General features: G+C 41.7%; 1 protein-coding gene across 1 annotated transcript in view; it reads right to left on the minus strand.

Annotated features, from left to right (window-relative positions):
* The window catches only part of LOC109875462 (potassium voltage-gated channel subfamily KQT member 3), a 51,313-nt gene that overhangs the window by 20,259 nt on the left and 5,772 nt on the right, over positions 1 to 25,282 (minus strand). Inside the window, exons 3-9 of the mRNA XM_031809665.1 lie at positions 17,292 to 17,465; positions 16,064 to 16,174; positions 15,146 to 15,241; positions 9,812 to 9,910; positions 8,743 to 8,765; positions 4,044 to 4,246; positions 3,613 to 3,712 (exon numbers count right to left, since the gene is read on the minus strand). Of these exons, the coding sequence (XP_031665525.1) occupies positions 3,613 to 3,712; positions 4,044 to 4,246; positions 8,743 to 8,765; positions 9,812 to 9,910; positions 15,146 to 15,241; positions 16,064 to 16,174; positions 17,292 to 17,465 (806 nt within the window). The remainder of the gene's footprint in view (positions 1 to 3,612; positions 3,713 to 4,043; positions 4,247 to 8,742; positions 8,766 to 9,811; positions 9,911 to 15,145; positions 15,242 to 16,063; positions 16,175 to 17,291; positions 17,466 to 25,282) is intronic.

The raw sequence follows: 25,282 nt of genomic DNA on the forward strand, positions 1-25,282 counted from the left end.
TTGAGAATGACACAAATATTAATTTTCACAAAGTCTGCTGCCTCAGTTTGTATGATGGCAATTTGCATATAATCCAGAATGTTATGAAGAGTGATTAGATGAATTGCAATTAATTGCAAAGTCCCTCTTTGCCATGCAAATGAACTGCATTTCAGCCCTGCCACAAAAGGACCAGCTGACATCATGTCAGTGATTCTCTCATTAACACAGGTTCAGTGAGTGTTGACGAGGACAAGGCTGGAGATCACTCTGCCATGCTGATTGAGTTTAAATAACAGACTGGAAGCTTCAAAAGGAGGGTGATGCTTGGAATCATTGTTCTTCCTCGGTCAACATGGTTACCTGCAAGGAAACACGTGCTGTCATCATTGCTTTGCACAAAAAGGGCTTCACAGGCAAGGATATTACTGCCAGTAAGATTGCACCTAAATCAACCATTTATCGGATCATCAAGTACTTCAAGGAGAGCGGTTCAATTGTTGTGAAGAAGGCTTCAGGACTCCCAAGAAAGTCCAGCAAGCACCAGGAACGTCTCCTATAGTTGATTCAGCTGCGGGATCGGGGCACCACCACTACAGAGCTTGCTCAGGAATGGCAGCAGGCAGGTGTGAGTGCATCTGCACGCACAGTGAGGCATAGACTTTTGGAGGATGGCCTGGTGTCAAGAAGGGCAGCAAAGAAGCCATTTCTCTCCAGGAAAAATATCAGGGACAGACTGATTATCTGCAAAAGGTACAGGGATTGGACTGCTGAGGACTGGGGTAAAGTCATTTTCTCTGATGAATCCCCTTTCCGATTGTTTGGGGCATCCGGAAAAAAGCTTGTCCGGAGAAGACAAGGTGAGCGCTACCATCAGTCCTGTGTCATGCCAACAGTAAAGCATCCTGAGACCATTCATGTGTGGGGTTGCTTCTCAGCCAAGGGAGTGGGCTCACTCACAATTTTGCCAAAGAACACAGCCATGAATAAAGAATGGTACCAGCACATCCTCCGAGAGCAACTTCTCCCAACCATCCAGGAACAGTTTGGTGACGAACAATGCCTTTTCCAGCATGATGGAGCACCTTGCCATAAGGCAAAAGTGATAACTAAGTGGTTCGGGGAACAAAACATAGATATTTTGGGTCCATGGCCAGGAAACTCCCCAGACCTTAATCCAATTGAGAACTTGTGGTCAATCCTCAAGAGGCGCTTGGACAAACAAAACCCCAGAAATTCTGACAAACTCCAAGCACTGATTATGCAAGAATGGCCTGCCATCAGTCAGGATGTGGCCCAGAAGTTAATTGACAGCAGGCCAGGGTGAATTGCAGAGGTCTTGAAAAAGAAAGGTCAACACTGCAAATATTGACTCTCTGCATCAACTTAATGTAATTGTCAATAAAAGCCTTTGACACTTATGAAATGCTTGTAATTATACTTCATTGTTCCATAGTAACATCTGACAAAAATATCTAAAGACACTGAAGCAGCAAACTGTGAAAATTAATATTTGTGTCATTCTCAAAACTTTTGGCAATGACTGTACCTTCAAACTCAGTGCCTCTTTGCTTGACATCATAGGAAAATCAAAAAAAAAAGAAAGAAAAGAAAGAAATCAGCCAAGACCTCAGAAAAAATGTTGTAGACCTCCACCTCCACCAGTCTGGTTCATCCTTGTGAGAAATTTCCAAATGCCTGAAGGTACCACGTTCATCTGTACAAACAATAGTATGGAAGTATAAACTCCATGGGACCACGTAGCCATCATACCACTCATGACAGAGACGCGTTCTGTCTCCTAGAGATGAACATACTTTGGGGCGAAAAGTGCAAATCAATCCCAGAACAACAGGAAAGGACCTTGTGAAGATGTTGGAAGAAACAGGTACAAAAGTATCTATATCCACAGTAAAATGAGTCCTATATCAACATAACCTGAAAGGCTGCTCAGCAAGGAAGAAGCCACTTCTTCAAAACCAGCATAAAAAAAGCCAGACTACGGTTTGCAACCTCACATGTGGACAAAGATTGTACTTTTTTGAGAAATGTCCTCTGGTCTGATGAAACAAAAATAGGACTGTTTGACCATAATGACCATTGTTATGTTTGGAGGAAAATGGGGGAGGCTTGCAAGCCGAAGAACACCATCCCAACCGTGAAGCACGGGGGTGGCAGCATCATGTTATGGGGGTGCTTTGCTGCAGGATGGACTGGTGCCTTCACAAAATAGATGGCATCATGAGTCAGGAAATTATGTGGATATATTGAACATCTCAAGACATCAGGAAGACATCAGGAAGTTAAAGCTTGGTCGCAAATGGGTCTTCCAAATGGACAATGACCCCAAGCATACTACCAAAGTTGTGGCAAAATTGCTTAAGGTATTGGACTGGCCATCACAAAGCCCTGACCTCAAATCCTATAGAAAACGTGAGGGCAGAACTGAAAAAGTGTGTGTGAGAAAAGAGGCCTCCAAACCTGACTCAGTTTGTCAGGAAGAATGGGCCAAAATTCACCCAACTTATTGTGGGAAGCTTGTGGAAGGCTACCCGAAATGTTTGACCCAAGTTAAACAATTTAAAGGCAATGCGACCAAATACTAATTGAGTGTATGTAAACTTCTGACCCACTGTGAATGTGATGAAAGGAATAAAAGCTGAAATAAATAATTCTCTACTATTATTCTGACATTTCACATTCTTAAAATAAAGTGGTGATCCTAACTGACTTAAAACAGGACATTTTTACTAGGATTAAATGTCAGGAATTGTGAAAATCTGAGTTTAAATGTACTTGGCTAAGGAGTATGTAAACTTCCAACTTCAACTGTATATACGTTGTTGGTCATAAAATATGGTCTCTCTAGCTCTATTGATCTGAGTAATTTGGAAAGCGATCCAGTTTCTGGAGCAATTCAGTTTCTAGTGACTTGAATTCAACACCTTTCCCATAGTTTTATGGTGCTCACTCTCACTTTAAAAAATTGGTAAAAAAACATTTAAAACAATTTGACACTTTACAAGCACATGTTTGTTATGGGGAAGGGATATAACGTTAAAACTAAAGAGAAACAGGTTATGATGCACTTTCCAGCACAGATGCAGAGTTATTACATACACACTACAGTCACTGTTTCCAGGTAACAACCATGTGCTGGCTGGGATGTCAGGAAAGGATTGGGGAAGAAACAACATGGTAACTACTAATGGTAATTACTAACTAATTACCTAGTAAATCCATAGTTATTACCATCTGATTACCCAGTTATTACCGAGCTGGAATGTAGAGGTACCACAATAAGGCCAGGTTTAAAACAAACTCATGATGATCTCATGAATTCAGTCCTTGTATCCCTAGTTCTGTCTATGAATATAAAAGAGGTTAAAATTCTCAGGTCCCATCCCTCCGTTCATAGAGAGCCAAGTGGTTGGATTTAATGTATGTAATATGCATGTAAGTTCTATCTCTTCCATAGATTTTTAGCTATCTGTGGCTAAACATAGCTCAAATTGTAGTGGCTGTTAATAATCATGGATTACAGTTTCTCCTGGCCATAGATTACTCTCAGGGTGTCGAACCATCTAACATTAAATTGTTGAATACGGAACTTCCCCTTTAACCTTCTATTACCTGACTGCCCTGATGACCAGCTTTAGCGTGGGGATCATCTCCTCCAGGAGGATGTCTGCAGGAAAGCCCCTCTCCTCAGGGTCCTGCAGGGCTCCAGCATCTGTGGGAACAAAGACTGTCCCTACTTACAAACTACATGTTATAAAGGCTTTATATAGAATATATAAAGTCTTCATAAGCACTACATAGATGTTTCACACATCTTCTATAACCCTATGTCATACCTTACCCAGTTCCTTGGGTAAAACAAAATAGGTCATAACTCCAGATTACCATATACTGCAACAACAGATTATTTTACTGAATTACTTCAGATGTTCACAGTTGTGTTGATAGGCAGCAGGGTTGGTGTCAATTTAATTTCAATTGAGGAAGTACACTTAAATTATAATTGAGGAAATGTAGATTGGAATTGGCTGAATTTGTTATACCATCAGAGCTCTGACGCATGGTGTAGGCCTTCATCCGGAAGGCTGTGCGAAACCGCTCCCGGTTACTGAAGCCGCCGGGTTTGGTTTCCTTGGAAGGACTCTCTTCAATGTCCGGGTTCCCCGGCATCAGCACCCTGCCCCTCACTACTGTCGACTGTCGCGAATTAGGCATGCGACAACGCTCCAGCAAACTCAGCTTTTGACTGAGACGAGAGAGAGGGGAGAGGAAAGTATTTTTCCTATGAGTGACTTGAATTTATTAAATGACATAGATGATAATAACAGTAATGACAATATGGTAATAAACACTTAAACAAGGCAGGCAATCAGCTACTGTTAATCAATTTCTCCAAAATAGAGGTAAATTCAGGATCTTCTTTGTGGACACGCATGATGATACCACTGCCGAGACAGAAAACCCAATAATTTGGTTTCTATTTTGTTAGGGCTGTCTGCCTTGGACTGTGGACGGATTCACAGTCTGCTGCGTAAACGTAACAGTGCTTCAGTACTGAGGTATAAACGAAGACTCAAAGACCACAGTAGGAGAAACATGTGCCCGTCTCCGGAGTCGGACCAGAAGACCGCTTCGTTTCCCCCTTTTACGAAGTCGTTTTTTTGGGTCGCCGGCTGGGATCCATTCCGTTGTCCTGGGTGAAAGGCAGAACACAGGATCCGCTTCGCGAAAGTCATATTCTTGGTCATACTGATGGTGAGTTGACGCTGCTCTTATGTTCAGTAGTTCTTCTCGACTGTATGTAATGAACCCTAAGATGACCTGGGGTACCAATGTAAGAAATAACACGGAAAAAAAACAAAAAACTGCATAGTTTCCTAGGAACGCGAAGCGAGGCGGCCATCTCTGTCGGCGCCGGAAGTGTATATCACTAGCCACTTTAAACAATGCTACCTAATATAATGTTTACATACCCTACATTATCCATCTCATATGTACACGTATATACTGTACTCTATATCATCTACTGCATCTTTATGTAATACATGTATCACTAGCCACTTTAACTATGCCACTTTGTTTACATACTCATCTCATATGTATATACTGCACTCAATACCATCTACTGTATCTTGCCTATGCCGCTCTGTACCATCACTCATTCATATATCTTTATGTACATATTCTTTATCCCCTTACACTTGTGTCTATAAGGTAGTAGTTTTGGAATTGTTAGCTAGATTACTTGTTGGTTATTACTGCATTGTCGGAACTAGAAGCACAAGCATTTCGCTACACTCGCATTAACATCTGCTAACCATGTGTATGTGACAAATACAATTTGATTTGATTTGACATTGAACGGGCCAGTAAGAAACAAGAGATCACCTCTCCTTTTTGCTTATTGCCCGTTAGTTGTGGATCGGGGCACTTTTGTTTCTCATATGACCAAAAACTGATTTGATATCCACCTGATCTTTTAAATGACATGGGAACACTATCTCTCTCTTCCCCTCACTCTCTTGTCTGTCTCTCTCCCCCTCCCTGTCTCAGACTTGGCAGAGGTGCCTGGGCTGGCCTTTGGGGTGGCTGCCAAGGAGCATTTAGGGGCAATCCTGAGTGGTGAAAATGGATTTGTAACGCGGGGGTGGCAAGCCAGGGCATTGGAGCAGAACGTATCCTCTTCTAGTCTTGTAATGAGTGCCTATCGGGACAACAAAAAAATCTAAAAGCATTGGATTGGTGGAGGCCTGGGATACAGTGAATTTCTACCATATTTTTTTTATAGCAGTAATTTCCTTTGAAGTGAACAAGTGCACAATGTGGGAGGAAGCAGAGGTAATTGGGATATAGCCAATGTTTAGAAAAGTGGTTGTTCAGAGACTCTGTGTTCGCGCCCAGGCTCTGTCGTAACTGGCCGCGACCGGGAGGTCCGTGGGGCGACGCACAATTGGCATAGCGTTGTCCGGGTCAGGGAGGGCTTGGCCGGTAGGGATATCCTTGTCTCATCGCGCACCAGCGACTCCTGTGGCGCAGTGTGCGCTAACCAAAGTTGCCAGGTGCACGGTGTTTCCTCCGACACATTGGTGCGGCTGGCTTCCGGGTTGGATGCGCTGTGTTAAGAAGCAGTTGGGTTGTCACTTGGTTGGGTTGTGTATCGGAGGACGCATGACTTTCAACCTTCGTCTCCCCCGAGCCCGTACGGGAGTTGTAGCGATGAGACAAGATAGTAGCTACTAACAATTGGATACCACAAAATTGGGGAGAAAAAGGGGGGAAAAAAGGGGAAAAAAGAAGGAAAAAAAAAGAAGAAGTGGTTGTTGTCAAAATAACATCCCATTAATTGTAGGGTAGTGAATATCCATGAATGAAAAGGACTATTGAAAGGTGGTAGTACAGTAGGAACATAAGAGGGCCTTGGGCCTTCTTGTTTTTCCAAGGACAATGTATTTCAACTCTCCTCCTCAAGTAGCCCCACACAACACAAGTAAACCGGATTCAACTTCTCAACTAATCATCAAGGCCTTGATTGATGATCATGTGGGGCTAAAACACTCAAGAAGTTGATAAACACTGGCATAGGACATGCTACAGTGAACGTCAACCTGGGACCGATTATACCTTGTTCTAACATGCACCTTTGAACTGATCTTGACCACATTCTGATTGTGTTCACATTTTTAAGCCCTGTTTATAACTGGTGCTAACATGCACACTTTGTCTTGATCTGGTCTGCATTTTTAGACAGGTTAGACAATTCTTATTTTTTTATTATTATAATTTTTTAACCCTTGTTTAACTAGGCAAGTCAGTTAAGAACAAATTCTTATTTACATTAACGGCCAAACCCGGACGACGCTGGGCCAATTGTGAGCCGTCCTATGGGACTCCCAATCACAGCCCATCTCCCTGACCACCTCCAAAGGTAGGCATTGTGTCTGGATATTAATCAAGTGTAAACAGATCTGGATGGTCAAACCACTTAAATAATCCTTATAACAGCTTCTAAAATCATTGACAGGTAGCACCATTGACTTATGCCATCATTAATTGTCTTAAAATAAATACATCATATTATTTGGAAGAATATCAGTCTAATCATTTTCACATTTTAATACAATGTGTAGACCCGAAAACCTTTAAAAGACACATTGTGATCAGATCTTCCTGACCACCTCTGTAGGTATTCAGGCACGCATTGTCTTGATCTCTTACAGGTGTAGACGGATCTGTACAGTGCAACCATTTAAATCATAATTATCCTGTCCTCCAAAATCATTGACAGGGGACACTACTGACTTATGGCTAGGGCTGTTGCGGTGACCATATTACCACCACACCGGCGGTCACGAGTCATTAAGGCAGTCAAATTCCATGTGAGTACTGACGTTTTAGTCACGCAATTAGGCTTCTCCAAGCTCTGATGCTGCTGATGGTTTTAGTAGCCTTCCAAACTTGCTTACAGCCTGGTACTCAGCACTTTTGTATCTCTAATCACTCTGACACCAATGCAAATGTATTAAAAAATGTAATCAAAGACTTCATGAGAGACCATGAGCTCATGTTGCACAACATTTCTATAGGCTATGCAATTGCGCAAGAAAACAGTGATGGCCTCTATTAAAAAGAAGAGGTTCCCATTAGCTTTCTATAGGCTAGGCCTACTTGATTTATTCTTATATACATCATATATATATAGATATATCATTCTTAAGTGATAAGCTAATATTGTTACCCATCAGACTATTCTTGATTTAATCAGGTCTTTACATATACTAAATAATATATGTGCGAAATTTGTTTAGATTTAGAATGGACCATTATCATGTATCGGTCTTGAAACAGGGGTAGGGGGAAAAAATACATGTCATGTATGCACTTAAATAGTGAATGGAGGATGCTTTTCCCATGGTACATTTTCATGCCAGCCAGGTAGGCTATACTCCTGTTGTAAAGAGAAGCAATGTACTTAATATTAGGAAAGTTGAGAAATAAATATAGTAGGCCTAGCCTATAGAAAGCTGATGGGTTCCTCCTCTTTTTAATAGAGGCCATCAAAACCCTTTTCTCACGCAATTGCATAGCCTATAGAAATGTTGCGCAACATCTCTTATGAAGTGTTTGATTCGATTTTAGATGACATTTGCATTGATGTAAGAGTGATTAGAGGGACAATCGAGTGCTGAGTACCAGGCAGTTAGCAAGTTGGGTAGGCTACTAATGACCATCAGCAGCATCAGAGCTTGGAGAAGCCTAATTACCGTGACTAAACCGTCATTACTCGTGACCGCTGGTGTTGCGGTAATGCAGTCATCGTAACAGCCCAAGCCCTGTATTAATGTCCTATGGTGCAATAAAAATAAAATGTACAAATGTCAAGACCTCACATAATTATCCCACTCTCCTAATGATCTAACAGTCATTATAATTGAAAAGTAACTAATGGACTAGCTAATACATTTCTAAAAATAATGTGTCTAATTTCTAATGAAGTTTCTTCATTAAAGAAAAAGATGTGTATGAGAGAAAGTCATAGAACACATATTTATTATGGCCATTAGCCACTACTGAGTTGGCAGATCGATATGAGTTGTGAATTAATCGAGGAAGTTATTTGAAGAAGGGGTATTTGGGACACTCGTTAGTCTGAAAATGCCATGAGAGATTGTTATACTAGTGACTTTCCATGTTTGTGACTATACATGATCTATCAGCAGAAGAGATCAGTCATTGGTGACCTACCTTGCTATGCCCTCCAAATTATCCTTCCTTTGGACACAGAAAGAAAATACAGTAAATTAACGCAGTTTTAATAACTTACAATGCATGCCACCACTCAATATAACATGAAATGGACACTAAGGACAGTAGTTTTGCACAACCTCCAACATCTCAATCTATATAATTGTCCTGTACCAGAGAATAACAGTGAAAAACAGGACTAGGCCTATAGATAAATAAGTAAAACTGTATGAAAATATTTAGACACTATGTTTACATTTCAGATCATATAGGATCACATTACAAGAGGAAGCTAAGGTAGAGTCTTAGCAATACAACTATATTAATAATGCCGTTAGGCTCTATGAGGCAGTTAACATGAGATTAGATGCTTATTCAGTCATCAATTAGCTATTATGACAACTGTTATTTCTAATGACAATATTATATTAAGTCCTATAACAGACATTTCACTTAATGTATATTTTGACAAATAAAAAAATCTTTGAGGCAATAGACAGTTAAAATAGGACCAAATGACATCTGTGTTACCTCACAGATTGTTATCCTGTTTGGTTTCAGGAATCCAGTTTTCCATGGAAACCAATGTCTCCAACTCAGGGTAATGTAAATCATGCAAACTAAAAAACAAAACAAATCAAGTTGAACAAATCATATGGTGAGGATACAAATGCACAAATTAATTGATAAATCATGAAGAAACTCACACTGTACATGTTGGGTTGACAACATGAATGCAACACTTGATCAAACAAAAACACATTGTAGCATGTGATAGAGAAATGGTGAGAGTTTCACATGCATATGTAGGATCTTCATTTGATCCCCCTGTTACAGGAGAACTTCCCTGTATGCAGGAAATGTCAAACTTGTAGTGTATTTGAGGTTTAAAAAGGTTTAAGGTTTGTAATTTCCACTTTGAAATGCCAAACTTGATTTTCAAAATGTATCAACCCCTACAAAAATTCACATATAAATGCAAATGTACTGTTGCTGCAGGATTATTTTCCTGCTGTTGCAAACTGGCTCAAATTAAGATCCTATATGTTTCATAAATGTACGAAAGTACTTGCCTGAAACAGGGTAATGAGATGACCGTTTCATAGAATCTCCATGTAGAAATGAGGTCCTCTCTGATTGGATTGGTGGCATAGTATCGCCAGGCAGACTGCACAAGAAAGAAAACAATACACTTTTTGTAAGGAAAGTCACCTTACAGTTTTTTCCATGTTTGTGTGTACCAGTTGCCAATTAAACCCCATGCTGTTTTTTTTATTGTATTTTTAAATCATCACTGTATGTCTAATATACAGTACCAGTCAAAAGTTGACACACACCTACTCATTCCAGAGGTTTTCTGTATTTGTACTATTTTCTACATTGTAGAACTCACATATGGAATCATGTGGGAGCCAAAAAAGTGTAAAACAAAGAAAAATATATTTTATTTTAGATTCTTCAAAGTAGCCACCCTTTGCTTTAAGAAAAACCCTTGAATGAGTAGGTGTCGAAACTTTTGACTGGTACTGTATATTTTGTTATTTAATTTTTTTTTAACCTAACTAGGGAAGTCAGTTAAGAACAAATTCTTATTTACAATGACAGCCTACTGCGGCCAAACCCTCCCCTAACCCGGATGACACTGGGCCAATTGTGCGCCGCCCTATGGGACTCCCGATCACGGCTGGTTGGGATACAGCCCGGGATCGAAACCGGATCTGTAGTGATGCTTCTAGCACTGCAATGAAGTGCCTTATTAGAATGCTGTGCCACTCGGTTCACTATGTGTGTTAATTTCATGAATATAACTCCAAATATATTTTTATAATTTATTTCCCTGAGCCTCCTTCTTGCCATTGAAATGCTCAGACTGATTGTGTGGGCGTGTTGATAAAATACTTACATACACAGCCCTGATTGTTTAGACGAGTGGTCACCAACCTTTTCTGAGTCAAGATCACTTTCTGAGTCAAAATGTAAGCCGAGATCTAGCGCTGAGATGTTTTTTAAAACATGACTTAAAAAGCGTAAGCCTATGCAACATTAACCAATTAAAAAGAGTTCTGGAGCAATGAGGTTTGAGCAGTAAGCTATAGGCCCAATACATTATCACTGCATATTGTCTATGCTTGAATTGCCCTGCCGATGTTATTCTTCTCAGACCATTCTGAAATTAAATTAAACCATTTTAGGTATATGGCCACACTGGTAATAGATAATTTGTTGTATTACTTGTGGGGCACAGCTAAGTGACCGTAATAATTTACTGGACTGAAGGTCTGCATCTGATGGTCAGTCTGAGTGGAGCGAGGGAGCAGCGGTGAGGCTGCCTCTCACCCGACTCACCGTCCCTGCGCTCTCCCTCCCTTCGCTGAGAAGAAGGGACACGGTTTTCCATCTAATTGTGAAACTCAAGTCACACGGCATTATTTCTGCCTCATGCACAAATTCATGTTGCTACTCCAATGACCAGAGAAAGTGAACTATTCCTCGATATTAAAAAAAGACACGAACCACAATTAATAACAACGTAAGCTTATCAAAACACTTACTCATTCATTGCAGCTGCAGTTCTGGTTGTAGCGTGAGTGGAAGTTGGGAGAACGCACATTTTATGGCTTATAAAACTGTTGAACAAAGTGTTGACAGTGCTAAATAACAACTTAAACATGAACTTACTTGTAAAGATGGCGCCGAATATCATGGCTTACGTTTTACATTCTCCCAACCAATTGTGCTATTTAGTTGTTTTTTTTGCGTTTTGCGTAACAAAAAAAAAAAAATCTTATTGTGTACAAAATGTTGCTGCTACCGTCTCTTATGACCGGAAAAAACTTCTGGACATCAGAAAAGTGATTACTCACTGCGGACTGGCAGAAACTGGTAAGACTATCTTACCAACGGGGCATTAAATATCTTGTGTTTCACCGTGTCTTGGCTGAACGACGACACGGATAATATAGAGCTGGCTGGGTTTTCCGTGCATCGGCAGGACAGAGCAGCTACGTCTGGTAAGACGAGGGGCAGGAGTGTGTGTCTATTTGTCATTCACAGCTGGTGAGGAATGTCTAATATTAAAGAAGTCTCGAGGTATTGCTCGCCTGAGGTAGAGTACCTAATGATAAACTGTAGGCCGCCTATCTGCCAAAAGAGTTTGCATCTGTATTATTCGTAGCCGTCTACTTATCACCACAAAACGAAGCTTGCACGAAGACCGCTCTCAACCAATTCTATAAGGCCATAAGCAAAGAAGAAAATGCTCACCCAGAAGCGGAACTCTTAGTGGCCGGGGACTTGCAGGCAAACTTAAATCCGTTTCACCTCATTTCTACCAGCATGTCACGTGTAACCAGAGGGAAAAAAAACTCTAGACCGCCTTTACTCCACACACAGAGACACATACAAAGCTTTCCCCCGATCTCCTTTTGGCAAATCTGACCATAATTCTATCCTCATAATTCCTGTTTACAAGCAAAAACTAAAGCAGGAAGTACCAGTGACTCGCTCAATACAGAAGTGGTCAGATGACGGATGCTACACTACAGGACTGTTTTGCGAGCACAGATTGGAATATGTTCCGGGATTCATCCAATGGCATTGAGGAATACACCACCTCAGTCATCGGCTTCATCAATAAGTGCATCGATGACGTCGTCCCCACAGTGACTGTACGTACATATCCCAACCAGAAGCCATGGATTACAGGCAACATCCGCATCTAGCTAAAAGCTAGAGCTACCGCTTTCAAGGAGCGGGAGACTAATCCGGATGTTTATAAGAAATCCCGCTATGCCCTCAGAAAAACCATCAAACAAGCAAAGAGTCAAAACAGGATTAAGATTGAATCCTTCTACACAGGCTCTGATGCTCGTCGGATGTGGCAGGGCTTGAAAACTATTACGGACTACAAAGGGAAACCCAGACACAAGATGCCCAGTGACGCGATCCTACCAGATGAGCAAAATGCCTTTTATGCAAGCAACACTGAAGCATGCATGAGAGCACGAGCTGTTCTGGATGACTGTGTGCTAATGCTCTTGGTAACCAATGTGAACAAAAACCTTTAAACAGGTCAACATTCACAAAGCCGCTGGGCCAGACGGATTACCAGGATGTGTCCTCAAACATGCGCGGACCAACTGTCAAGTGTCTTCACTGGCATTTTCAACCTGTCCCTGACCGAGTGTAAAACGTACATGTTTCAAGCAGACCACCATAGTCCTTGTGCCCAAGGAAGCAAAGGTAACCTGCCAAAATGATTACCGCCCGTAGCACTCACGTCGGTAGTTATGAAGTGCTTTGAAAGGCTGGTCAAGGCTCACGTCAACAACATCTTCCCAGACACCGTAGACCCACTCCAATTCCAACAGCATACCTCCCCAACCGATCCACAGATGACGCAATCTCAATCGCACTTCCGCCTCCAGTCACCCAAGTATAATTATAATTATAGACAGTTTTCTCTGCTACCGCACGGCAAGCGGCACCGGAGCGCCAAGTCTAGGACCAAAAGGCTCCTCAACAGATTCTACCCCCAAGCCATAAGACTGCTGAACAACTCATAAAATCGCCACCGGACAATTTACATTGACACCACCACCCTCCCTTTTGTACACTCGCTGTTTGTTAGCTATGCATAGTCACTTCCCCCACCTACAAGTGCAGATTACGTCAACTAGCCTGCACCCCCGTAAACTAACTCGGTGCCCCCTGTATATAACCTCATTATTGTTATTCTTACTGTGTTACTTTTATTATTACTTTTATTTAAGTCTATGTTATTTAAGTCTACTCTTATTCTTGAACTGCACTGTTGGGTAAGGGCTTGTAAGTAAGCATTTCACGGTAAACGTCTGCTCTTGTTGTATTCGGCGCATGTGACAAATAACATTTGTCAGCTCTATGCTGTATTTGTTGAGTCTCTCTAGTCATGTATTTTTACTTGTACTTTTTACCCCCAATTTTATGATAGCCAATTGGTAGTTACACTCTTGTCCCATCGCTGCAACTCCCCTACGGACTCGGGAGAGGCAACGGTAGAGAGCCATGCGCCATCCGAAACACAAATCTGCCAAGTCGCACTGCTTCTTGATACACTGCTCCCTTAACCCGGAAGCCAGCCACACCAATGTGTCGGACGAAACACAGTCCAACTAGCGACCGGAGTCAGCTTGCAGGCACCTGGCCCGCCAAAAGGAGTCGCTAGAACGCGATGGGACAAGAAAACCTTGCCGAAGACCAAAACGTCACAAAATGTTGTCATGATATATGCACAAACTGTTCTGAACTGTTTTAGACGGGAAGCATGCGGACGCCTTTACGCATCCTCCTTTTTGAATGGGTATTCAAATAAAAGATTGGCCATTGGTCAGGATAATCAGATTACACTTTTTAATTTTTTATTTTTTACAAACAGCTCTTACACAAAGAGGGTATTATCATAGTTTTCACAATTTCAGAGTTCTTTTGACCTCGTAGTGTGGAATTATAATTCAAATCACGTTTTTGACAGTAACTTTAAGGAAATCACTAGTCAGTACTTTTGTCTATATAATACCACCACTATGCCTATGCAGTGGGAATTAATGTCAGAGGCCCCACAGGGTTTAGTCTTTGATCCGCTGTCATTTTCCATTAATGCGATATACCAGATCTATCCTGTTTTCTCAAGTCTCCCCAGCGAGCACATTTGGTTCCTTAGAATTTGTGGAAGCAGGTGTTTTTTGGTTCTGTGAACAAAACCCTCAAGTTTCCTGACTGGTAGAACTGAATGTTTTTTATACATTCTGAGAACAAAAGCTAACATTCCAGACAGTCTTGTTAACATTTGTTTTTAGGTTGAAGGTGGGTCCTGTGAACGTTTAATTAACGAATGTATAGGTCTGAGAACGGAAATGATAGGTGATTAAATAACATTCTGAGAACATTCTTTAAACGTTGTGAAAGTTTTGATATCGTTAATATTAAACGTTTTCTTAGTACTCCGAAAACTTTTTAAATAACAATTTGTGTGAACTGTCGCTGAATGTTTCATTAAGCTTTTTAATAACACTGCTGGCTTATTTTGGATAATTGTTTTTAACTCCAAGCACAGATAGACATAGAGATACAGAGCAGGGCTGGTAGGTGCCAGGATTCATAACCATACAGGCAGGATAATCATATATGTGCCTAGGGAGGCAACCGCAAGTGTACACTCAGAATGTGCCCCAGTTTGAGATATACTGTCTCTTTACTTAATCAAAGTTATAGGGATTTAGGTTGTGCCAGTAAAATATATCCCTTCATAATAAATAATGTCCCCTTTCTCTCAAGGAGTTTCATTCAGACACTGTGCCATAACCATTAAGGGATTTTTGTATGTGTGAGAGGCATTCCACCTTTACTGTTACTGTAGTCTCACCTGAATAAGCCCAGCAGCTGGATGCCTACGCTTCTCAAAGTGCTTCTGTCTGTGCTGCTCCTGGACCTTCAAAGCTAAGCCTGAGCCCAAGATGCCCTAGGGGGGAGACAGGCAGCATTCATTAACTAACGTTCCCATTGTGGAAAAGACAGCATCAAAGGTTCAATGCAACCGTTTTTATCTCAATATATCATATAATTTCTGGGTAACAATTAAGTACCTTACTGTGAATGTCTTCAACAAAAATAGCTTCTTAGTAAAGAGCAATTTCTCAAGCAAGAAATGAAGCTGAAAACTAGCTGTTATTGGCAGAGAGGTTTATAACTCATTTTCTTATTGGTCTGTTAACTAATTAGCCGCCTGGTGATGTCCCCAAGCAGGCCAAAATTACATTCCACTAAAACAGGCAAAAATGTAATGCAATCTTTTCAAACTGCTATTACACAAAAATGTATTAGCATTTTCACAATATTATTCCAAACTCAGCGTGAAAATATATATAATACACGGAAAATCACGTTTTTGATTGCACTGGGCCTTTAATCAACTATTGATCGCCATTGCGAAGCCACTGAGTTGACCAAGTTTACACATAGCCTAAGGAACATACACTTTATATCAAATACTCTATGTATCCATTAAGGAAACAGACCTTATTCATCAATAAAATACTACTTCTTCATTTTGATGATTCAGTCACCTAATCCTTGAAGAATGACAACTGGGTAAATAAGTGGTCTTACTATACATAATTAATCATTATTTTAACATTCGAGCAAATTGACACTGGCGTGGTATAGAATTTGCATCTTGATGTACAATTGCAAAACAAATGCATGTGTAAAGTATGTGATAATTCATACATTTCACAATAATGTAATCATGGACTAAACCCTATCTCCAAGAGATTTTACTTACTGCAGGTAAAGCGAAGAAGGACACTCCAATGAGAGCAAAAGTGCCAGCTAACAGTCTCCCAGCCCACGTCTTTGGGGTTTTGTCCCCATAACCAATGGTGGTCAATGTGATCTACGTACAGGGGAGAGAGACATGATCTTCATACACGGCGCAATGGAAACTGAAGAAATTTACAAAATGTTTGGTAATGTGAATGTTGCTGTATTTGTAAAGATGCAGGTAGGATCTTGATTTCAAAGTTAAAAGTTGACAAGTGTGACATTGCCAGCTGGTATTGTAACTCCTAATGTTTTGTACACTCCGTTTCCCAAACTTGGTCCTGCCCCCCACATTCTCTCAAGATGCTGAAAGAAATACATCATATTTCTCCACTCCTGTGCCCATGTCAAAATGTACATTTGGTGTATCATTTTACTGTAAGAAATGCTTAATTCTGCAGGAGTTAATATTAAGGCAATGTGAGCTGTTATAGACCTACAGTCAGTGTCCAGATTTCAGATTCTATTTAACTCATCTGAACAGCAGGCTACAGCTCCCTTGATGTGCCATAAGCCTTTTTGAAGTCCCCGTCTTGTGACTGTGGAATTTGTATAGCACCTCACAATCATCACACACAGGATAGCTGCCTATCATCCTCTTTTACCATTTCACCAAATCTTTACCAAAAATGTATTTTCTTTCTGACCCTCTCTTTCCTTTATTTTCAACTCTCCATTTCACAGCTTTTGAATTCCGACATTGTCCTTTTCCGCCTCTGTGAATAACGTTAACTTTTTAATGCCGTTCCCAAAAGCATTCGGCGATTGGCGTGTAGGCCTTTTTGGCGCGCATACAGTTAGGCCCTAAAACTTAGGCTTACGCACTAATGCCAGGTAGTCTAAAATAATGAAAGAAAAACGTAAATGTAGACTATACTGTAGATATAATTTGCATAAAAATGAAACATTTATTGATATTTTTTAAGGTATTTTTTTCTCTTTATCCCACCTGCCCTTCATCCACACAATATTTCATGATCCTAAACCTGCCTCACACGCGGTTATCTGCGGGGACTGGGGGTTATGAGTCAACCCGCGCATTACTAAACATAGGGCAAACGCGCTCTCTAGGAAACATATGGTTCTTACAACTTTTTGTGCAAACTGGGAATATACCAGTTGGCTGAGATTCTCTTTTAAAACAAAGACCTGGGCAGGTACCAACTACGGGTCTTTCTACAAATACATACCAGGCCCCACCACAGAGCGTCGGCATACGTGTCAAAGTCCTGGGGTTCGGGCTTAATGGTGGGGCTATCAGTATCCGACACCTCCATGGTGACATCATCCTTCTCCACCAGGTACACCAGGAAGGAGGCCAGAATGAGGGACAGGAAGCCAATGTACCAAGCGGTGATCAGCTCCTAAAAGCCAGTCACACAGAAACATACAGTTCTGATGTGTATTTAGGGACGTGAAGCACTCTGAACTTTACAGATTGAAATACAATACCAGTCAAAAGTTTGGACACACCTACTCATTCAAGGGTTTTTCTTTATTTGTACTATTTTCTACATTGTAGAATAATAGTGAAGACATCAAAAATATGAAATAACACATATGGAATCATGTAGTAACCCCCCCAAATAATCCTTAGCAATCTACACACAATACCCCATGAAGACAAAGCAAAAATAGGTTCACATTATTGCAAATGTATTAAAATAAAAAACCGAAAACCGAATATACTTATTTAGATAAGTATTCTTTGCTATGAGACTCGAAAAATTTAGCTCAGGTGCATCCTGTTTCCATTGAGATGTTTCTGCAACTTGATTGGAGTCCACCTGTGGTAAATTCAATTGATTGGACATGATTTGGAAAGTCACACACCTATCTATATAAGGTCCCATGTCAGAGCAAAAACCAAGCCATGAGGTTGGAGGAATTGTCCGTAGAGCTCCGAGACAGGATTGTGTCGAGGCACAGATCTGGGGAAGGGTACCAAAATATTTCTGCAGCATTGAAGGTCCCCAAGAACACAGTGGCCTCCATCATTCTTAAATAGAACCACCAGACTCTTCCTAGAACTGGTCACCTGGCCAAACTTACCAATCAGGGGAGAAGGGCCTTGGTCAGGGAGGTGACCAAGAAACCGATGGTAATTCAGACAGAGCTCTAGAGTTACTTTGTGGAGATGGGAGAACCTTCCAGAAGGACAACCATCTCTGCAGCAATCCAACAATCAGGCCTTTATGGTAGTGTGGCCAGACGGAAGCCTTTGCTCAGTAAAAGGCACTTGACAGCCCGCTTAGCGTTTGCCAAAAGTCACCTAAAGATTCTCAGACCATGAGAAACAAGATTCTCTAGTCTGATGAAAGCAAGATTGTACTCTTTGGCCTGAATGCCAAGCGTCACGTCTGGAGGAAACCTGGCACCATCCAGTGAAGCATGCTGGTGGCAGAATCATGCTGTGGGGATGTTTTTCAGCAGCAGGGACTGGGAGACTAGTCAGGGTCGAGGGAAAGGTGAATGGAGCAAAGTACAGAGATATCGTTGATGAAAGCCTGCTCCAGAGTGCTCAGGACCTCAGACCGAGGTGAAGGTTCACCTTCCAACAGGACAACAACCCTAAGCACACAGCCAAGACAAAGCAGGAGTGGCTTCGGGACAAGTCTCTGAATGTCCTTGAGTGGCAAGGCCAGAGCCCGGACTTAAACCTGATCAAACATCTCTGGAAAGACCTGAAAATAGCCGTGCAGCGACGCTCCCCATCCAACCTGACAGAGCATGAGAGGATCTGCAGAGAAGAATGGGAGAAACTCCACAAATACAGGTGTGCCAAGCTTGTAGCGTTGAGGCTGTTATCGCCAAAGGTGCTTCAACAAAGTCCTAGGTAAAGGGTCTGAATACTTATGTAAATGTAATATTTCATATTTTTTATTAGTAATAAATTAGCAAACATTAAAAAAACTGTTTTGCTTTGTCATTATGGGGTATTGTGTGTAGATTGATAAGGGGAAAAAACAATTGAATCAACTTTTGAATTAACGCTGTACCCTAACAAATAGTGGAAAAAGTCAAGAGGTCTGAATACTTTCTGAAGATGTAGATGGAGCTGGATCAGGGCACTTTCTCTGATGGAATTATGAGGACTCCATGACTTACATAGATGGAGTTAAATGAGGACACTATAAATTACATCTCCAAATCCGGTACTGGAGAGCTACTGGGTAAATTAAAACGCTGCCTGTCAAATATCCGGCGCCACATTGTCCTAAAGGAAACCCTGCTCTGTGGGAGGAGATGGAGTAAGTGTTTATGGACACCATACCATACTGTGGGAGTAATGAAGTAAGTGTTAATGGACACCATACCTTGCTGTGTGAGTAATGGAGTAAGTGTTAATGGACACCATACCTTGCTGTGGGAGTAGATGGAATAAGGGTTTATGGACACCATACCTTACTGTGGGAGTAGATGGAGTAAGTGTTAATGGACACCAAACCTTACTGTGGGACTAGATGGAGTAAGTGTTTATGGACACCATACCTTACTGTGTGAGTAATGGAGTAAGTGTTTATGGACACCATACCTTACTGTGGGAGTAATGGAGTAAGTGTTTATGGACACAATACCTTACTGTGTGCGTAGATGGAGTAAGTGATTATGGACACCATACCTTACTGTGGGAGTACATGGAGTAAGTGGTAATGGACACCATACCTTACTGTGGGAGTAGATGGGAGTAAGTGTTTATGGACACCATACCTTACCGTGGGAGTAGGTGGAGTAAGTGGTAATGGACACGATACCTGATTGTGGGAGTAGATGGAGTAAGTGGTAATGGACACCATACCTTACTGTGGGAGTAGATGGGAGAAAGTGTTTATGGAAACCATACCTTACCGTGGGAGTAGGTGGAGTAAGTGGTAATGGACACCATACCTGATTGTGGGAGTGGAGGGGGTAAGTGGTAATGGACACCATACCTTACTGTGTGAGTAATGGAGTAAGTGTTAATGGACACCATACCTTACTGTGGGAGTAGATGGAGTAAGTGTTTATGGACACCATACCTTACCGTAGGAGTAGATGGAGTAAGTGTTTATGGACACCATAACTTACTGTGTGAGTAATGGAGTAAGTGTTTATGGACACCATACCTTACTGTGGGAGTAATGGAGTAAGTGTTTATGGACACCATACCTTACTGTGTGCGTAGATGGAGTAAGTGATTATGGACACCATACCTTACTGTGGGAGTAGATGGAGTAAGTGGTAATGGACACCATACCTTACTGTGGGAGTAGATGGGAGTAAGTGTTTATGGACACCATACCTTACCGTGGGAGTAGGTGGAGTAAGTGGTAATGGACACCATACCTTACCGTGGGAGTAATGGAGTAAGTGTTTATGGACACCATACCTTACTGTGTGAGTAATGGAGTAAGTGTTAATGGACACCATACCTTACTGTGGGAGTAGATGGAGTAAGTGGTAATGGACACCATACCTTACTGTGGGAGTAGATGGAGTAAGTGATTATGGACACCATACCTGACTGTGGGAGTAGATGGAGTAAGTGGTAATGGACACCATACCTTACTGTGTGAGTAATGGAGTAAGTGTTAATGGACACCATACCTTACTGTGGGAGTAGATGGAGTAAGTGGTAATGGACACCATACCTTACTGTGGGAGTAGATGGAGTAAGTGATTATGGACACCATACCTTACTGTGGGAGTAGATGGAGTAAGTGTCAATGGACACCATACCTTACTGTGGGAGTAGATGGAGTAAGTGGTAATGGACACCATACCTTACTGTGTGCGTAGATGGAATAAGTGTTTATGGACACCATACCTTACTGTGTGCGTAGATGGAGTAAGTGTTTATGGACACCATACCTTACTGTGTGCGTAGATGGAGTAAGTGTTTATGGACACCACACCTTACCGTGGGAGTAGATGGAGTAAGTGTTAATGGACACCATACCTTACTGTGTGAGTAATGGAGTAAGTGTTAATGGACACCATACCTTACTGTGGGAGTAGATGGAGTAAGTGGTAATGGACACCATACCGTAATGTGGGAGTAGGTGGATTAAGTGGTAATGGACACCATACCTGACTGTGGGAGTAGCTGGAGTAAGTCGTAATGGACACCATACCTTACTGTGGGAGTAGATGGGAGTAAGTGTTAATGGACACCATACCTTACTGTGGGAGTAGATGGAGTAAATGGTAATGGACACCATACCTGACTGTGGGAGTAGATGGAGTAAGTGGTAATGGACACCATACCTTACTGTGGCAGTAATGGAGTAAGTGTTTATGGACACCATACCTTACTGTGGGAGTAATGGAGTAAATGTTTATGGACACCATACCTTACCGTGGGAGTAGATGGAGTAAGTGTTAATGGACACCATACCTTACTGTGGGAGTAGATGGATTAAGTGTTTATGGACACCATACCTTACTGTGGGAGTAGAAGGAGTAAGTGCTTATGGACACCATACCTTACTGTGGGAGTAATGGAGTAAGTGGTAATGGACACCATACCTGACTGTGGGAGTAGATGGAGTAAGTGGTAATGGACACCATACCTTACTGTGTGAGTAATGGAGTAAGTGTTTATGGACACCATACCTTACCGTGGGAGTAGGTGGAGTAAGTGGTAATGGACACCATACATGACTGTGGGAGTAGATGGAGTAAGTGGTAATGGACACCATACCTGACCGAGTGAGTAATGGAGTAAGTGATTATGGACACCATACCTTACCGTGGGAGTAATGGAGTAAGTGTTTATGGACACCATACCTTACTGTGTGCATAGATGGAGTAAGTGATTATGGACACCATACCTTACTGTTGGAGTAGATGGAGTAAGTGTTTATGGACTCCATAACTTACTGTGGGAGTAGATGGAGTAAGTTTTAATGGACACCATACCTTACTGTTGGAGTAGATGGAGTAAGTGTTAATGGACACCATACCTTACTGTGTGCGTAGATGGAATACGTTTTTATGGACACCATACCTTACTGTGTGCGTAGATGGAGTAAGTGTTAATGGAAACCATAACTTACTGTGGGAGTAGATGGAGTAAGTGTTAATGGACACCATACCTTACTGTGGGAGTAGATGGAGTAAGTGTTTATGGACACCATACCTTACTGTGTGCGTAGATGTAGTAAGTGTTTTGGACACCATACCTTACTGTGGGAGTAATGGAGTAAGTGTTAATGGACACCATACCTTACTGTGGGAATAGATGGAGTAAGTGTTTATGGACACCATACATTACTGTGGGAGTAGATGGAATAAGTGTTAATGGACACCATACCTTACTGTGGGAGTAGATGGAGTAAGTGTTTATGGACACCATACCTTACTGTGTGCGTAGATGGAGTAAGTGTTTATGGTCACCATACCTTACTGTGTGCGTAGATGGAGTAAGTGTTTATGGACACCATACCTTACTGTGGGAGTAGATGGAGTAAGTGATTATGGACACCATACCTTACTGTGGGAGTAGATGGAGTAAGTGATTATGGACACCATACCTTACTGTTGGAGTAGATGGAGTAAGTGTTTATGGACACCATACCTTACTGTGGGAGTAGATGGAGTAAGTGATTATGGACACCATACCTTACTGTGGGAGTAGATGGAGTAAGTGGTAATGGACACCAAACCTTACTGTGGGAGTAGATGGAGTAAGTGTCAATGGACACCATACCTTACTGTGGGAGTAGATGGAGTAAGTGTTAATGGACACCATACCTTACTGTGGGAGTAGATAGAGTAAGTGTTTATGGACACCATACCTTACTGTGTGCGTAGATGGAGTAAGTGGTAATGGACACCATACCTTACTGTGTGATTAATGGAGTAAGTGTTTATGGACACCATACCTTACTGTGGGAGAAATGGAGTAAGTGTTAATGGACACCATACCTTACTGTGGGAGTAGAGGGAGTAAGTGTTTATGGACACCATACCTTACTGTGGGAGTAGACGGAGTAAGTGTTTATGGACACTATACCTTACTGTGTGCGTAGATGGAGTAAGTGTTTATGGACTCCATAACTTACTGTGGGAGTAGATGGAGTAAGTTTTAATGGACACCATACCTTACTGTTGGAGTAGATGGAGTAAGTGTTTATGGACACCATACCTTACTGTGGGAGTAGACGGAGTAAGTGTTTATGGACACCATACCTTACTGTGTGCGTAGATGGAATACGTTTTTATGGACACCATACCTTACTGTGTGCCTAGATGGAGTAAGTGTTAATGGACACCATAACTTACTGTGGGAGTAGATGGAGTAAGTGTTTATGGACACCATACCTTACTGTGGGAGTAATGGAGTAAGTGTTAATGGACACCATACCTTACTGTGGGAATAGATGGAGTAAGTGTTTATGGACACCATACCTTACTGTGGGAGTAGATGGAGGAAGTGTTTATGGACACCATACCTTACTGTGTGCGTAGATGGAGGAAGTGTTTATGGTCACCATACCTTACTGTGTGCGTAGATGGAGTAAGTGTTTATGGACACCATACCTTACTGTGGGAGTAGATGGAGTAAGTGTTAATGGACACCATAACTTACTGTGGGAGTAGATGGAGTAAGTGTTAATGGACACCATACCTTACTGTTGGAGTAGATGAAGTAAGTATTAATGGACACCATACCTTACTGTGTGCGTAGATGGAGTAAGTGTTTATGGTCACCATACCTTACTGTGTGCGTAGATGGAGTAAGTGTTTATGGACACCATACCTTACTGTGGGAGTAGATGGAGTAAGTGTTAATGGACACCATACCTTACTGTGGGAGTAGAGGGAGTAAGTGTTTATGGACACCATACCTTACTGTGTGCGTAGATGGAGTAAGTGTTTATGGACACCATACCTTACTGTGGGAGTAGATGGGGTAAGTGTTTGTGGAAACCATACCTTACTGTGGGAGTAGATGGAGTAAGTGGTATGGACACCATACCTTACTGTGGGAGTAGATGGAGTAAGTGTTTATGGACACCATACCTTACTGTGGGAGTAGATGGAGTAAGTGGTAATGGACACCATACCTTACTGTGGGAGTAGATGGAGTAAGTGTTTGTGGAAACCATACCTTACTGTGGGAGTAGATGGAGTACGTGTTTATGGACACCATACCTTACTGTGGGAGTAATGGAGTAAGTGTTAATGGACACCATACCTTACTGTGGGAATAGATGGAGTAAGTGTTTATGGACACCATACATTACTGTGGGAGTAGATGGAATAAGTGTTAATGGACACCATACCTTACTGTGGGAGTAGATGGAGTAAGTGTTTATGGTCACCATACCTTACTGTGTGCGTAGATGGAGTAAGTGTTTATGGACACCATACCTTACTGTGGGAGTAGATGGAGTAAGTGTTTATGGACACCATACCTTACTGTGGGAGTAGAGGGAGTAAGTGTTTATGGACACCATACCTTACTGTGTGCGTAGATGGAGTAAGTGTTTATGGACACCATACCTTACTGTGGGAGTAGATGGGGTAAGTGTTTGTGGAAACCATACCTTATTGTGGGAGTAGATGGAGTAAGTGGTAATGGACACCATACCTTACTGTGTGCGTAGATGGAGGAAGTGTTTATGGTCACCATACCTTACTGTGTGCGTAGATGGAGTAAGTGTTTATGGACACCATACCTTACTGTGGGAGTAGATGGAGTAAGTGTTTATGGACACCATACCTTACTGTGGGAGTAGATGGAGTAAGTGTTTATGGACACCATACCTTACTGTGTGCGTAGATGGAGTAAGTGTTTATGGAAACCATACCTTACTGTGGGAGTAGATGAGTAAGTGTTTATGGACACCATACCTTACTGCGTGCGTAGATGGAGTAAGTGTTTATGGACACCATACCTTACTGTGGGAGTAGATGGAGTAAGTGGTAATACACCATACCTTACTGTGTGATTAATGGAGTAAGTGTTTATGGACACCATACCTTACTGTGTGCATAGATGGAGTAAGTGTTTATGGACACCATACCTTACTGTGTGCGTAGATGGAGGAAGTGTTTATGGTCACCATACCTTACTGTGTGCGTAGATGGAGTAAGTGTTTATGGACACCATACCTTACTGTGGGAGTAGATGGAGTAAGTGTTTATGGACACCATACCTTACTGTGGGAGTAGATGGAATAAGTGGTAATGG

The sequence above is a fragment of the Oncorhynchus kisutch genome, linkage group LG30 (genome assembly GCF_002021735.2).
Source record: "Oncorhynchus kisutch isolate 150728-3 linkage group LG30, Okis_V2, whole genome shotgun sequence".
NCBI lineage: Eukaryota > Metazoa > Chordata > Actinopteri > Salmoniformes > Salmonidae > Oncorhynchus > Oncorhynchus kisutch.